Raw genomic sequence first — 17,812 nt, forward strand, 5'->3', positions numbered from 1 at the left:
TTACATGTATTTATTCAAATTCTATATTATATTTCAGCAATGAATTTGTCTTTGAGCTATATTTTTTCCAAGTCACACAACTGTTTTTAACCACTTTGAATGGATGCCAAATGTGGCCAATCCTTGCCCACGTAGAGGGTGTTCTATTTAAGGCTGTATAATTGCAAATGTGAGCATCAGAGATCTGGAAAATGGTTTATACACTATATGACCAAAAGTATCTGGACACCTCTTGCTCTGGGGCTGTTTTTTGTGGTTTCAGCTAGGCCCCTTAGTTCCAGTGAAGGCAAATCTTAATGTTACAGCATATAATCACATTCTAGATGATTCTGTGCTTCCCCAACAGTTTGGTCTCACTCTTGCCTGACCACTTGATCTGACCACATGTAATCTGCACCACGCTCCAGTAGGTGGCGGTGATGCACTTTCTATGCAGTCAGTGGGTACCAATAAACACCATCGAAGAAGCTCGTTCCGGAAACTGCACCGGAAAATACAGGTCGTTCTACAAAACTCCGACTTCGTTTTTTAAAAACACAGATATAGCGGACACGCATAATGGATCATTACTTCTGGGAACTGTACCAAGTTATATCCAATGAAATGAAGTAATTCATTAATGACCGAATCGGTAAGTTTCTTTTCCCCAATAATCTTTATGCTTTAACGGTTCTTTTAGTTGTGTTCGCCAATAAGTTTCCAATCCAAATGCAAACAAATACTTTCTTTCCTGTAATGGTTATTTCCGATATCCCGTTTCTTCCTAGGCTTCATTGTATGGCCCACTCTACACTCTCCAGTTCCTATGTGCGCATAGTGGTAACTTGTGTAGTTCTGTGGCTAGAATTTTGTTGACTTGTAGAAACGCGTAAAATATTCCCCATCTGTTGGCAACAAGCTGAACCATGGTTTGTTTTGCATTTTTTAGAGATGATGACTGTGTGTAGGGGTGAACCCAAGGGATGGTGATTTTCAGTTATTTCACAGATCAACGGATCGCATAATGTTCAATGTCCTCGACTCCAAAATCGATTCCTAGCATGAAGAGGAATTTATTTTTTTAGAACGCATCTTGGCCGGGCGGCAGCATTGGTTGTAGCTATAGAAAATGAATGATCGCACACCCGTAGCCAAGTTTTTCCATCGTAATAAGCCTATTTCACAAGATGGCGACCAAAACCGGATGTAGGAATACTTTGTTTCCGGTTACCGTTGCTATGGACGCAAGTTTATTTCTGGCAGCGAAAAATTGAACCTAAACAGCGACGTGTGTTCTCACAGTCCCTAATAGCTCTGCCAAAGTTCACTGTCCGATGTTATCCGCATGGTCGAAGCATTGCCAGTGAACATTAAGCGGTCTAAACTAGACAAGGGCTATACAAGTTTAGAGAAGCTTATATTCGGTTATGAAGGTAAGTATAACGTTAGCTCTGGTTCGCCAGAAAGCTAAATATCTAGCTTGCTAACCACATCAAGTTAGCCGATTAAAGAGATATTTCACTTAGGCATAACTGTGAAATGTGAAATAGGCCTATAAAGTCTTAGTGCTTACTTTGTGTCAATGAACACTGTCATGGTCCGATAAGACACAAATAATTTTATTTTCAACAAAAAATTAATGCACGCCGACAAGACCAAAATACACAACGGATTCGCTGAATACTCTATTCTGATAGGCCGAGACGTGTATATTACTTCTCAGTGTACGGTGAATATGGGAATACTGCCTGCAAAAGTTCACTCACTCTTATATACGACGATAACTGCTATGACACAATGTTGTGTTGTCAGCTAGAAAGTGGCGTTCGTAATTAGTGGTAGTCTATAGGGTATTTTCTAGAATACTTAGGCAGGCTGACATTTCCTTTGCTTTGGAATCGCATATTTTGAAACGCTTGTTTTCATTACAATTGACGGAGGTAGTCAATTCGCATCGGGCAATTTCCCTCAGCACAGGACATTCAAACGGCATAATGCTCAACCACTCGGACATTATCCCGCTTATACCACGCCTCACCAACAATAAGCATACTTGTAAACAAACGTACGTTTCAAGAAAGATTTGGCTTATTCCGTTAATATTTTTACATAGGTATAATTAATTAATAAATGGAGCCACGTTCCGCACAGTGTACGTAAAAAGTATGAGTGAGTATAAAACATCGAGTAGATACGTACCGAAGAGTAATCGATCAATCCATTACTCGTACCCAACTCTCTTGAAAACCACAACATTTCAGGCCATATGGAGCGTAATTTGTCTGAGGGCGAGCTTGTCCATTCTGTCAGTCCTAATATGAGAGACAGGACGTATGCCTATGAAGAGTTTTGCTGGTTAGCCGAGGTCAGTTATTGGGTTATAGCTAGATAGCTAAAATTAAGTACACACAATGAGTAAGTGCTTATTATGTCATGTGTTTCTTTTAAGTAGCCACCCCTGTTGAAAACAAGGATGTTCTCCGGCTAGTGGAAATTCAAGCAATTTTGCTCAGTGCTCAAGATGATCAGAAAGTACATTTGACAATAAATTTATTAAGTAGGCCTAGAATTGGAAATTTTGCTCAAAACCAGTTCTTATGGAAAAAATATGAATTCTTAATGAAACACCATGCACCCTTTTCAATCAGTCTTCATGTCATGATGGACCTATTTCAAAAAATTGCAAAACTTTTTTGTATCTGACATTTGATACCGTACGTGCACAAGACCACTTGTTACTCTTGCTTTGCCCCATTGCGAATAGTGGCAATAGACTAGCGGCCATAAACCGGAAGTGGCTTCCTGGAAGTTAGTGTAAAGCCCATGACAAATGGTAAATGGACTGCATTTGTGTAGCGCTTTTATCCAAAGTGCTTTACAATTCATGCCTCTCATTCACCCATTCACACACACACACTCACACACTCGCACACCAATGGTGAAAGGCTGCCATGCAAGGTACCAATCAACTCTTTGGGATCAGTTAGATGTTAGGTGTCTTTCTCAGGGACACTTCGTCACGCCCATGGCGGGGATCGAACTGGCACCCCTCCGACTGCCAGACAACCACTCTTACCTCCTGAGCTATGCCGCCCCATCACATGAAACTTCATTTAACTTGACTTGCTGGTCATCATTTGCATTTCTTGTGTACATGGCAAGTTTAAATTTGCCATATCAAATCATTTCAGACAAAAGAACGTTGACTTTGAATATTGTTCTTAACCTAGCAATAGCCGTTTTTGATGACGTGTGTGGCACAAAGACTTAAATAATTCTCCTATACATTCTGGCATTTCTGTTTTATTTTTGGAGTAAAATAGTGATACTGATGAAGTCCACTGAATAGAATGAAATTTTAGGCAGCTCCACAACCCAAGACAGGGGCATGAATGGACTGAGGGATATTGTCCTTATTCTTAGGGAGCTCAGTCTTCAGGCCACCTTATTGCTATGCCCAGCCCTGTCCTCAATATCTTGTGTTTCCTTGATTTTATGTGGCACAGGTTTTCTTATTCTCTCACAGACAAATAAAGCTGAAACAAATATTCTGCAATTAGACTAGAAAAAAACACAAAAACACAAAAAGTGGCAGTTCAAGTTAACACTTTATTTTAAAAATTGACCTGAGATTTGGTATCACTCAGGACAGTGAAAGGGACGGTTTCCCGTAACGCAAGAGCATCCTCTGTGGTCAGTCAGGCATCTGCAGGACTGCAGAGTGTAAAAAAATGTGTCTGTTGCTGCAGTAGGACCTGTTTGATTAAGGCTTAATCCCTTCCCCTGTTTCCCTGCAGGAGCTGCACTTCTGCACACCTTTGAGCAGCAGTATGATGCAGGCAGGAGTCTGTCTGAAACAGGACACTGAGACAACACTACCAGAGCTCACTGAGCAGCACAGGATCAGACCGAAAGAAGAGGAACTCAGTGGACTGGAGTCTGTCCACATGGCAGAGTCAGAGACAGAGTGTGCTGCACCAGGACTCAACACATTGGAGCCAGAGTGTGTTACAGCACACAGCGGGGTCAGTGATGTACACCACACAAACACATCACTGATTAAAACAGAAACTGATCTGGGCACCGCCTACATTGGGGATTTTATTAAGACCGAGAGCCTCGACAGGGCAGAGCTGGGATGTGTAACCCATCTGCACCCTGACCAAATCAAAACAGAGACTGATGATGGTGGATATGTTAAGGTAGAACACATTAGTGAGTTACAGGATATTAAATATGTTAATTTTAAATCAGAGAAAATCAAGTCTGAATATTTGGTGAGTGATGTCATGAACACTGTGATGAATGGAGGTGCTGTTGGAGAGCCAAACCAAAACTGTAAAAATGAAGAAATGACCCAGTGTGGGGTTTTAGATCATAACTGTGACATAAACAATGAGAATACTCAGCCCAGAATTGTCCTACAGAAAAGTACAAACAGAACAGAAACAGAGGTTGCAGCTACCACCAGTAATGTCCAGATTCTAAATAAAGGTCCTAAATCCCACACTTTAGATGAAGGCAATAATACCAGTGGTACCATAGCAGAAACTTTTCTAGATGCATGCAAGGGTTGTCAAAAGCCATTTCAAAGTCTACCTGCACACTTGAGAAGGTCAAAACAATGTCAATTACATTATGACATGAAATCTTTGCATAAACAAGTCATTGTGAAACACGCAGGCCAAAAAACTATATGGATAGCTGCCGGACGTCAAACACTGCAAAAACATAAGCAAACTGAGGCCACGGTAGGCCTAAACCATGTGGAACAACCTCTACTATATCAGAAAGAGAAAGAGTCCACTCCAATTGAAGTCAGTGAAATAAGGATGAAAGTTACAAGGAAGAGAGCGATCCAGGGTAATTGTGTAGATGTCATCGGAAAAAGTGTTTCATCGTGTGATGTAAATAAAAACGCAGAAAGAGATTGTCCCAGAACAAATGAAACCATATGTAAGCAGGCCAAAGAAAACCAGAAAAGAACAGAGGTTGCAGCTACCACCAGTAATGTCCAGATTCTAAATAAAGGTCCTAAATCCCACAATTTAGATGAAGGCAATAATACCAGTGGTACCATAGCAATAACTTTTCTAGATGCATGCAAGGGTTGTCAAAAGCCATTTCAAAGGCTGCTGGCACATTTGAGCAGATCAAAACAATGTCAGTTACATTACAACATGAAATCTTTGCATCAACAAGCAATTGTGAAACGATCACACCAAAAAAAATGCAGAAGGTTGGACAATGTAAATGAAACAGAATAGGGCAGAATTAGGCAGTTTAGAGATGCAGTTTAACAGGGCCCAATACTTGCATGTGTCTGCTGTAGGCATATTAGGTTTGACAATCAAGTCCAAAAATATAGCATACTCAAAAATAGCCTTCTACTAAATGGTTATTCTGAAGTTATTCTAGACAAAACTGTTGGGGAACCTCCTGTCAAGCTGCTTACAAATGGTGATTGTTGGATATGTCATGATTGTTGCAGGAAAATTGCCCACAACAAAACTGCATTTTGAGCAGGGCTGTAGGCTTTTCCACTGGTGGCACTGGTGCGTCCAACTTTCTCAGGAGGTGGCACCAACATAAGATTCGGTCGTTTTTTAATTTGCTGTGCAGTAGCTTATTCAGGACCTTAATTCAGGGCTTTAGACTGCGCGTGAAATGGTCGCATATGCAATGTTTTTTTTGGGAAGCGCGTGTTCATGTTTAGTGTGACTGGGGGAGAAATCGCATGGCAATGCAACTAAGTAATCCGACACCGCTAGGCCTAGTTTTTAAAAGAAGACAATTCTCAGAAATAAAAGAAAAATGAATACAGATGAAAATCCATACAGGTGAAAAGCCATTCAGGTGTACACAGTGTGAGAAGGGTTTTCACAGAAAGTTGACTTAAATATCCACATAATGACTCATACAGGTGAAAAATCCTACAAATGTATTAAGTGTGATAAGCGTTTCAGTGTTAAATCTTATTTAAATGCACACATGAGAATTCATACTGGTGAAAAGCCCTACAGATGTATTCACTGTTGGAAGTGCTTTACCCAACAAGGTACTTTAATTCGCCACCAGAGTATTCATACGGCACCCATGATACCTAATTCAAGTAAAAACCCAAGCCTATTGAATTTCTGTCAAAACAACATAATTCAACAAAACAGACATAAAATTAATACAAGTGAAAAGCTGTACAAATGTACTGTTTGGATGCACTGTTGTAAGAAATTGTTATGTCTATTGCACACTTGTATTCTGAAAATGAACTTACAGTACTGGCCTTTTGGTTCTGCTACTGCCAATGTAGAGGTTTTAATGTGTATGTGTGCTAAAGCTACAGTGTTATTATTCAACTTCTGACTGTATGTTTTACCAGACATCAGTTGTGGATCTTTGTTTCACTCTTCATTATTTAATGTTGTTTATCAATTCTGCATTAAATAATTTTACACTATGATTGTACTCATTCCAAGGCCTCTGCCATGTAAATATTTGCATAAACTCATAATCCTCAATGTGTCATTGCTTTCTCCTTTGCTTCCGCTGTGTATAAATGTAGATGAATTCCTGTTGTCCATAACTCGTAACACTTTGTTCAATTGTATAAATATGTTTGATTCATATGGGGTGTGAATTGTATTAATCGTTTTAAGAATTTTTAATGTGTCAGAACATGCAAACTTTTTTAAACAATGAACGTTTTCTAAAACTCATCTGATTCAATTATTGTACATTCAGAGGAATTCATTTCAGGCTATTAACATTGGCACTTTAATAATATTTAGACGAACATTAGGAATATGCATTGGTACAATATTTATAATCATCATAAACACTGGCATAATATATCAATTATTTTCATTTTCTGACTTCTGGTCGGTATACAGTATAAATCGTTTGTATCAACATACCGATCAAAATACTAGTCAAGCCTCTTAAAGGTTGTAGCATTATTTGAAATTTCCTCATATAGCCATTTTGTTGATCATGCTAGTCTCTTACTCCATCTGACAATGAAAAAATAGCAAAAATACATAATACAACCAGTATCCAAAAAAGATAATTAATGCAGATTGTGTATCAGTGTATGAGCAGAAATACTGATATTCTTTTTGCATCAAAATCTGCCAAGCTACAAAGTGTCAACCTGCGCAGTCATTTGAATCTGAAGAAAAACACGTTTTCAATGTAGAAAATGCCAAGTTACTCACACACACAAAGCAGTATAAGTCATTAACACTTGCAGAAGCTAATCCTGCCATTAGACGCACCGATATCAAAATTACGCCAAGTTAAAAGAAACAATATTGACTGCCTTAACTAACAAACATGAAATGCAATGCTGCTACCCAATGCTTCCTAAAATCTTTCAATTCTTTCTTCTTGGCCCTGTGTTTTTTAATCTTACCACATGAAGAGAATGTGGTCATTCAAAGCATGTGTTATATCAAAGTGTGCAATGGCAATCATTTATAGTGGGAATAATTGTACTCAATAATTTGAGAGGTTTTACAGCAATGTATGTTTTTTTTTTTTTTTTTTAATTACTACTCAATATGTTTAACTGCATGCATGCAGTGCTTTGGGTGTATGGGAAGCACATCTTGAATGAAACGCATGAATTAAATAGTTTTGTTTTGAAAAGTCTGTTCAGACAGAAGATATGTAATTGTTTAACATTGCAGAAGAAGGGGCGACATAGCTCAGGAGGTAAGACCGATTGTCTGGCAGTCGGAGGGTTGCCGGTTCAAACCCCGCCCTGGGCATGTCGAAGTGTCCTTGAGCAAGACACCTAACCCCTAACTGCTCTAGCGAATGAGAGGCATCAATTGTAAAGCGCTTTGGATAAAAGCGCTATATAAATGCAGTCCATTTACCATTTACCATGATTGGGGCAAATGTGTCTGGATAGAAGGTTTATAAGATGAAATATGTATTTTAGAGGCTGAAATATTGATATGTATTTATATTGGTTTATCAGGCATTTTGGTATGCTTAGTCTGGAAGGTGTGGTTCACAAGGGGGGATGGGCACATAAGCACGAGAAAGAGACAGGTTCCCGTAAAGCCTGCTTCATACTTTCTGCGTCCGCGTGTCCGCGAAAGTACGCTTTGGTCCGCGTGGCGTAAATGTCGTCATCCACGAGGGTCCACGTGGACCCCTATGCGGACGTCCGCACGCAGCCCAAAATTTGTGACCGTGTGGACTGTATGCATAGCAAGTGCGCCAACATCAGCCGTTACCCACATTTATAAAATTCTTCTTTGAAAGAATACAAATACAGCCAAATGGCGTGGGAGAGATCAAAATGCCATTTTTTATGGTGGTTGGCAAACAACGTTATGGTGCATTACCGCCACCAACTGGAATGGAGTGTGGATCGGGAAATGCACATGGGGGAATGGGCACATAAGCACATTGAGAACCAACCACCCTCTGTGTGTGTGCAGGAAGGGGGGGGGGGGGAAGGGGGGATAGGTGGGGGGTTCGGGGGTTGTGGTTGTGGATGTGTGGGTGTGTGTATGGGGATGTTTTCCATCTGCTGGATGAACATAATATAGTTTTATATTATACTAATTCAAAACATTGGTCCTTGGCAGTCAAGGGATCAGCCCCAGCATACCTCCACAAGATCTTCAAACCCTACATGCCAGCCAGACCCCTCCGTTCCGCTACCTCAGGACACCTAGAACCTCCCCCTCTTTGCACTTGCGCTTCCCGGTCACGTCTCCTGTCTGTTCTGGCTCCAAGATGATGGAATGACCTTCCCGTGGAGGGCAGAACAGCTGAGACCCTGACCACCTTCAAATGACGACTGAAAACTCACCTCTTTAGGCAGCACCTCTCCCCATCCCTCCCTACACCCTGTAGTCTCTAATTGACTATGTAATCTTAGGGTTGTAGCTAGGTAAGCTGTTTATCTTAGTTGACTTAGTTATTGCACTTGTGCCTACTCAACTATTGCTTATATTATTTGCATAGACTGCTTTGTTGCTGTTTTTGTTTGTGTTAATCAGATTAAACTACAGTGTCCATGTTAAACTATGCGGTCATTCCCTGCACTTGGAACTCTACTTTCCTCTAGGGTTTTCAACACACTTGTTCCCGGTTATGGTTACACACTTTCTTGTACGTCGCTCTGGATAAGAGCGTCTGCCAAATGCCTGTAATGTAATATAATGGAATGGAACGGATGATACCTCATATCCACAAAGGACTAATCATCTGGAGTGCCTAGAGTACCTAGTACCTAGATATACTCATGTCAGCCTGTTAGTGAGCCTAGTTGCACTGAAATTGACAGCAGAGAGGAGGACATTATTTTGCATTCAGAATCTTAGCTGAAGCCTGCCTGGAGGAAGGCCATTCCAACAATGCCAAAATATATAGTCGGCCCTCTTCGAAAGTGCCAGTTAACCAGGACCCTCTTGATCTTGGCTTTGAATCATCTGCTTCTGACACCAATGTAGTGAGAGCTTCAGAAGAGCAAGCCAGGGACGACTTGGAATAGCACACACTGCTAAAATCTGAATTAACAGTCTTGGCAAGCACTGAGGTAGACCGATGGCTAATAGTAAAAATGTGCAATCGGTTATAGGCTACAATAAATGTGTTAGTGGATTTTAATGCATTTTGCTATAAATATATAAAAATATGAATACACCACATGGCCAAAAGTATGGACACCTGACATTGGACATCTCATCAAAAATGATGGACATTATTATAGAGGTGGTCCACCCTTTGCTGCTGTAATGTCCACTCTTCTGGGAAGGTTTTATACTAGATGCTGAAGCATTGGGGAAAAAAAGCAGGTGACAAAAAGAATCCATTACAAGTGCAAATTTCCCCAAAAAAACTTGGAAAATGTTTCAAAATGTTTATCTGAGGACTCGTACCGTACAGTGGTGCTTTGATAAGAAGGCTCTGTGGCAAAGTCCCTTTATCCTGTAGAAAAGCTTTGTTTATTTATTTTTTTACCAGAATAATTTGAAATGAATATGCATGTTGGATTTAAACAGTTAAAATATTATATGTGGCTTAGCATTACAATGTTCACAATTGGAAGATAAAACTTTAAAAACATATAAATATAATTATATATTTGAAGTTGTTTAAAAATATTAATTTATAATTTCATCATTAGCAATGGATTTTTGCCAAAGCGACTTACAAAAGTACATTTTACATGCTAAGCAGACCTCACACTGGTTACATTAATTCAGTTTCTGGTTTCTGGTATCACTTCAAACCATATGAGGTATTTGGACCATTCGACAATAAACAAACTCACACAACATTCCATTTTACAGCATTTTACAGCCAAGATTATAAACCATATATTAACTATTTCAATGATAAATATTGAGGGCAGCTAAAAATACTGTTATTTTTCAGCAAAAGCTCAAAACTTTCCTTTTAAGCTTGGCTGATTTTCTTTGTTTTCTCGGATATAATTTTTTTATTTAGCCATTTATTTTACTATTTATTTATTTCCCAGTTTGCTCCTGTTTTTTTTCAACTGCCTGTTTAGAATATGATTGGCAAGGAGAAATACACACTTTGCTAATATACAACAGGAAAGGTTTGCTCCAAAACTGCTGGTACAAGATTAAAAACTGAATTCATTACAAGAGCAAATTTCCACATCATATTGGAAAATGGTAAAATTCAAAATTTTTATTGAGGAGTCAGTACCCTGTAGTGGAGCTTTCATTACATTACATGCATTTAGCAGACGCTCTTGTCCAGAGTGACTTACACATGTTTTTTACATTGCATCCATTTATACAGCTGTATATATATACTGAAGCAGTGCAGGTTAAGTACCTTACTCAAGGGTGTGTCCAACTGGGGACATATACATATGTCAATCAATCAATCAATCAATCAAGTTTTATTGCCAAGTAGGTTTACACATACAAGGAATTTGTTTTGGTCAACACACCGAGGCAGCCATCCGCGGCACCATCTTATTAGGAGAAATGAGCGAACAGGAGGAAGGAGGAGGAAAAAAAACAGTCCTTTCAATGAAACGAGAGGGCACTCGTTTCATTGAAACGAAGAAAAACCTCAGCACATAGCAACATCATAAAAACATTACAAACGTTACAACAAAACTCGAAGACTTGCACATGTGGTAGGGGGTAGGGTGTCGGGGAGGGGAAGTGTCGCAGCACAGACACTGGGGGGAGCGCGCAGCCGCTCAGGCGCATCGCATCAACCCTCAGCAGACTGCACTGTAACGGGGGAGGGAGGGGGGGTGGGAGCCAAGAAGGCGTTGAGTAGGAGGTGGTGTGTGTGTTATGTATCTTCGTGTGCATGTGTGTGTAAGTCCATGGACTTCATCTCCACCACAGTCTCAACATTGTCTCTGCCGTCTGATACTGATGACGAGGACACGGCCGTTGCTGTGGAGACGACCTCGAAGAGTCCTGATCCAGAGACAAAGTTCCATAGGAGCAGGGAGGTGGGGGTAGGGTCGAGCATCTGTCTGCATTCAGACAGATATGTGCTAGATTCACAGTTTCAACAGTTCAACTGTATGTATGGTTTAAAAGTATAATGGTTCATAATAGTAAAAGTGTGAACAAAACTATATATATATATATATATATATTCAATTATAATTTATAATTTAGTTTATTCAATTGGCAAAGGCTTTATGCAAACCCACGTATACAAGCAAATTTCACATATAAGCAAACTTCCCACATTAGTTACATTCATTTAGTTTCTCATGGAAGTTTATGTTCTGAAAATAACATAATCAACCATTGTGCTTATGATTTTTTATGTTTTATGGTATCATTTAAACCAGATGGGGTATTTTAAACCTTTCAACAATGAAAAAACATCTTTCCCTCTGAAAGCATTTTTGGTCAAGATTTAAATATTTAAATGATGCACAACAGAAAATCCTAGCACAGAATGCATGCAAAGCGCTTTCCTTTGTAAGAGTTTTCAGCTTATCTTGTAGCAATTTAAAGCACTTGCATATAAAAAACACTTCTCAAGCAGAAATTAATTGGAGCGCTATTCACCTGTAGCATTTCTCTGATGGCAAGGTTGTTAATCTGAATGAACTCTCAGGTGAGTATCTAATGAATATTCTGTATTAAAAAACTCCTCATACTGAATACCAGTAACTCTAATCCATATGCACATTAATATTTAAATTGTACTTCTGTATTAAAACATCCCAAACAGAGTACACTAATTGCATGTCTTTTCATCTGAATGAATAATCCTGTGGCTATTTAAATTACTTTTCTGTAAAAAACACTTCCCACACTGAGGACATTTGTATGGCTTTTCACCTGTATGAATCATCTTGTGGCGATTTAAGGAACTTTTCTGTGAAAAACACTTCCCACACTCAGAACATGTGTACAGCTTTTGACCTGAATGAATCGTCTTGTGGTCATTTAAAACACTATTTCGGGAAAAACACTTTCCACACACTGTACATTTGTAGGGTTTTTCACCTGTATGAGTCCTCTTATGGCTATATAAAGTACTTGTTTGTGAAAAACACTTTTCACACTCAGTGCATTTGTACGGCTTTTCACCAGTATGAATCCTCTTGTGGGAATTTAAAGTACTTTTCTGTGAAAAACACATCTCACACTGTGCACACTTGAATGGCTTTTCACCTGAATGAATCCTCTTGTGGCAAGTTAAAAGACCTTTCAGTGAAAAACACTTCTCACACCGTTTACACCTGTACGGCTTTTCACCTGTATGAATTCTCTTGTGGCGACTTAAAGCACTTTTCTGTGAAAAACACTTCTCACACTGTGTACACCTATACCGCTTTTCACTCATATTAATTTTTCTTTGATTTCTGTGACCTGTCTTCTTACGATCAATATTTTTTTTCCTACTGTTTATACTTTTCTGCAGGACAATTCTGGGCTGAGTATTCTCATTGTTTATGTCACAGTTATGATATAAATCCCCACATTGGGTCAGCAGATGATGAATTTCTTCATTTTTACAGTTTTGGTTTGGCTCTCCAACAGCACCTCCATTCATCACAGTATTCATGACCTCACTCACCAAACATTCACTGGATTCACACTTGATTGGATCTGATTTCATATTAACATATTTAATGTCCTGTAATTCACTGATGTGTTCTACCTTAACATATCCACCATCAACAGACTCTGTTTTAATCTTGTCCGAATGCAGATAGCTTATACATCGCAGCTCTGCACTGTCTAAGCTCTCAGTCTTAAGATCCCCAGTGTGGGCAGAGCCCAGATCAGTTTCTGTTTTAATAAGTGATGTGTGTGTGTGGTGTACATCACTGACCCCACTGTGTGCTGTAACACACTCTTGCTCCAGTGTGTTCAGTCCTGGTGCAGCACACTCTGTCTCTGACTCTGCCATGTGGACAGGCTCCAGTCCACTGAGTTCCTCTTCTTTCTGTCTGATCCTGTGCTGCTCAGTGAGCTCTGGTAGTGTTGTCTCAGTGTCCTGTCTCAGACAGACTCCTGTCTACATCATACTGCTGCTCAGAAGTGCAGCTCCTGGAGGGAAACGGGAAGGGATTAAGCCTTAATCAAACAGGTCCTACTGCAGCAGCTGGCACATTCTTTACACTCTGCAGTTTTGCAGATGCCTTACTGATCCTTCTGATAATGTCTGAGACAAAACTGTTCTTTCAGTTTTTGATTTGCGTCTGTACTCCACAGTTTTAGATTTGTAATCAGGCAACTCACATGTGGTTAAAATGCAGATCCTCAGCAAGACTTCCGGCAGCAGGTTTCGATGCCGACTACTGACCACGCAAGTTTTCATGGACAGAAATACAGAGGATACACTGCAAGATGCAATCCATAAGATATCGGCAAAAACAGGATGGCCAGGTGACAGATTGTTAAGAAGTACCTAAAAGTCGTGTGGACCGATGAGACCAAGACTCACTTGCATCAAAGTGAATGCAAGAGAAAACTGCATAGGTTTGATAAATATTATATTTAAAGTATTACATAACACAGTATAAATTCATAATTTATTCTTCATGCACGTGAATATGTTACCATCTAGTCTGTAAATAGCCTTTATTGCTAAACCTGATCAAAAACATGGGCAGTTTAATTTGATAAGGATGTGATAACTATTATTAAGGAAAATAAAAATGTTTTGAAATAGGTCCATCATGAGATGCAGAGTGATTGAAAAGGGTTAATGGTGTTTCATTAAGAATTCACATTTGTTTCCTTAAGAACTGGCTTTGAGCAACAACAAAACAATTCCAATTCCAGGCCTACTTAATGAATTTATTGTCAAATGTAGTTTAACTTTCTGATAATCTTATACCACTGAGCAAAACTGCCTGAATTTCCACTAGTCTTAGAACATCCTTGTTGCCTGCAGGGGTGGCTACTTAGAAGTAGCGCATGCCAAGATTAGCACTTACTCATTGTCTCTAGTTAATTTTAGCTATCTAGCTATAGCCCAATATCTGACCTCAGCTATCTGACCATTCTTCATAAGCCTGTACTCATACTGGGACTGACAGAACGGACAAGCTGGCCCTCAGACAAATTACGCTCCACTACATTGCCAGATTAGTAGTGGTTTTCACTAGAGATGGGTACAAACAATGGATTGATCGTCGGACACGTGCCTACTCGATCTTGTTGGTGAGCCGTTGTACAAGCGCGATAATGGCCGAGTGGTTGAGCACTGTGCCGTTTGAATGCCCTGTGCTGAGGGAAATTGTCCAATGCGAATTTACTACCTCCGTCAATAGTAATGCGAACGTGCGTTCTAAAATATGCGATTCCAAGGCAAAGGGAATATCAGCCTGTCTAAGTATTGTAGCAAATACCCTATATGCTAGCGCTGAGCAACGAACGCTACTTTTTATGACAACACTCAATCGGGGTCCCTAATTTTAAAATTCAGTTCGGCTTTAAGTCAAAATGTTGTCACAGCATGCATTCCTTGCAAAACCAGCTTACAGCTTTCCCAAGCTTGAGATGCCGCTTCTAACAGACCCGGCGTGGCCTGCCCAGCTACAGACTGACCTTCCAGTTACAGGGTGCTTCTCAATACCAAGAACGCACACGTAGAGTTACAGACTTTGAGAATCACCCACAGTCTCACTCCCTGGCTGCGTCCGAATCAGAGACTGTGAAAAATAGGTCCGAATAGTCCGAATTTTTTTGCTTAGGAAGGTTCCTAACTGAGTGAAATAAGCCGGAAGTATCTAAGTGGCAGTCATGATAAGAGTAGGCCGAATTCTCTAAATGCTAAGGAAAAGTGCTTCAAAAATGCTTCCCTGACACAGTTAGTCTGTCTTTCAAGAAAAAGGGCTATGAGACGTTTTTAGCCAGATGATGTTTTTAATTCAACATGTCTGAAACTTAAGAATGATGATATGTACACAATAGATTTGTAGGCCTAACGTGTTATGCCTATCTTGCATTAAATTTAACAATTATTTTCATAAACTCTTCAAAAAAGTTTGGAAAATTGTGTTTGGTCGATCATATCTCTGTTGTTACTGTATTAGCATTGTATCTTATATCATTGGAAAGCCTGTTCATTTCCCTTTACAATGATGTCCTATTTGTAAGGATCATGCATTTGTGGGATGAGCAACACAGCTGATTATGTGGGTGGGGCCCCAAGTGAAATGTGCCAAATTTCCCTGCCAATGTCAAACAGTGTATTCTCCTGTTGGTATTGACTCTATTGTTTTGAGTTATTTGGGGGATTGAACTCTGTATCAGTAACAAGGAACAAACAAGACATATTGGTAATTTTACGCTTTATTAATCAAACAACTTTTACGCTTTATTGAGTTTACAATGAACTTTTACGCTTTATTCGTTGAGTTTACAATCATACTAACTGGGATTCATGTTGATAAATATGAGTGGACAGAAGGGTGAGCGTGGTTAACCATTCTCAATGTGACAACCATTTCAATACACATGTCCCAGCCTATCAGAATTGAGTATTCAGCCAGGCCGCTGTGGATTTCGGTTTTGTGTGCGTGCAGCAATTGTTACTGGAAAATAAAATTATTTGTGTCTTATCGGACCATGACTGTGTTTACTGACACAAACTAAGCATTAACACATGATCGACAAACTTGGGTAGGCTACTAGTGTTTGATGATCCATGATGTGAATCGATTTTGGAATCGAGAACATTGAACAATATATGCGATCCGTCGATCTGTGAAATCATTGAAAATCACCACCCCTAGTGTTCACCCCCTGTCGCTTAACATCATCACTAAATGCATCATATTTGCAAGACAAACCATGGTGCAGCATGTTGCCAAGAGACGGAGATTATTTCACGCGGTTCTAGAACTGAACCGTATTCTAGCCACAGAATTACGCACGTTATTGATATAGTGCCTATATATGAACCGGAGAGTGTAGATGGGGCCAGGCGATGAAGCCTAGTGAGTAACGCGATATCGTAAGTAAACATTACAGGAAGGAAAATAGCCCGATTTGAAACTTACTGGTGACAAAAAACAGAATCGTTAAAACATCGAGATTATTGGAGAAAACAAACTTACCGATTCGGTCATTAACGGATTACTTTAATTAATTTCATTGGATAACTTGGTACAGCCCTCGGAGGCGAATGATCCATTGAGGGTTCCATTGTTCGCTATTTATGCGTTTTAAAAAAACAACTCCGACTTTTGTAGAACAACCTGCATTTTCCAGTGCAGTTTCCGGAACAAGCTTCTTCGATGGTGTTTTTTGGCAGCCAAGACCCCTGAATGGAAGGTACATTACCGCCACTTACTGTGCTGGAGTGTGGCGCAGATTGGTCAGATCAGGTTGTTAGGCAAGAGAGCAAACAGACGCCAGGCCTGAACCCCAAAATAGCAAGTGCATAAGGTATAAAAAAAAACTCCCAGTGGGGAGAAAACCCTCAAACAATTACGCCGAGAAAAAAAACTCCCTAATGGGAAGAAATATAGAGGAGAACCATGCTATAGAGGGGGAGCCCATCCTCCACTGGCCAGCCTGGTGTAAAGTACCAGACAAATAAAATGGGTTAAGCTGGTTAGCTGAGGTGAAATCTAACAGGAATAAACCAAATGGTACATTTCAGAGTAGTGCAGTTTAGAGGAGCCAGATGATGGATCTGGAGGTGCAAGACAGTGTCAAGGCATGGGCAGGGAAGGAACAGGGCTGAAGCAGTCCATTACCATGAAGTGAAGAAGAGGACTGGAGCGATCTTAAAATAGTCTATGACAGCGAAGTGGGACACTAGCACCCACACTAAAGTGAGTTATTTTGAGAATATGAGGAATAATTTCATACATAAAAAAGTCTAGGATGGTTTGTGAATCTAACCTCGCATTCTAACCTCAATGCTGTAAACCAGCTAACCAGCTAACTAGTATCCAAGTTGTATGCAAGCTGCACACAACTTGGATACAACTTGCAAACTCAATAGTAAGCAAGTGTGCTGACTCAGATACGGCCCCAGTATGATTTCTTGAATCTTTTCCTTTGCCATTGTAGCTTGGCAGTTCTTGATGCCAAAAATATCAGTATTTCTGCCCATATACTGATACACAATTTGTATTAATTACCTTATTTGGAAGCTGGTTGAATAATGTTTTTTGAATAATTTTGCTATTTTCTCATTGCCAACAATTAAAAACACATTGTTATTGCCATGCCAAATAATCTCTGATCTAACATCCTCCCTCATCATTCAAAGCACTCACTTCCCATCAGGCTGTGGGTGTGAATGTACAAGAAAGTCAGATGGAGTAAGAGAATATTATGATCAACAAAATGGCTATATGAGGAAATTTCAATAACAC

General features: G+C 39.7%; 2 protein-coding genes across 2 annotated transcripts in view; one reads left to right on the top strand and one right to left on the bottom strand.

The window, feature by feature from the left end:
• The first annotated feature begins 453 nt into the window (after positions 1-453).
• LOC118219968 (zinc finger protein 260-like) overlaps positions 454-17,812 on the top strand; it is a 73,423-nt gene continuing 56,064 nt past the window's right edge. The window contains exon 1 of the mRNA XM_035403520.1: positions 454-631. Within this exon, the coding sequence (XP_035259411.1) occupies positions 620-631 (12 nt within the window). The 5' untranslated portion in view covers positions 454-619. The remainder of the gene's footprint in view (positions 632-17,812) is intronic.
• The window catches only part of LOC118219995 (zinc finger protein 112-like), a 28,913-nt gene continuing 22,337 nt past the window's right edge, over positions 11,237-17,812 (bottom strand). Inside the window, exon 4 of the mRNA XM_035403580.1 lies at positions 11,237-12,977. Within this exon, the coding sequence (XP_035259471.1) occupies positions 12,199-12,977 (779 nt within the window). The 3' untranslated portion in view covers positions 11,237-12,198. The remainder of the gene's footprint in view (positions 12,978-17,812) is intronic.

The sequence above is a fragment of the Anguilla anguilla genome, chromosome 2 (assembly GCF_013347855.1).
Source record: "Anguilla anguilla isolate fAngAng1 chromosome 2, fAngAng1.pri, whole genome shotgun sequence".
Taxonomy (NCBI): domain Eukaryota; kingdom Metazoa; phylum Chordata; class Actinopteri; order Anguilliformes; family Anguillidae; genus Anguilla; species Anguilla anguilla.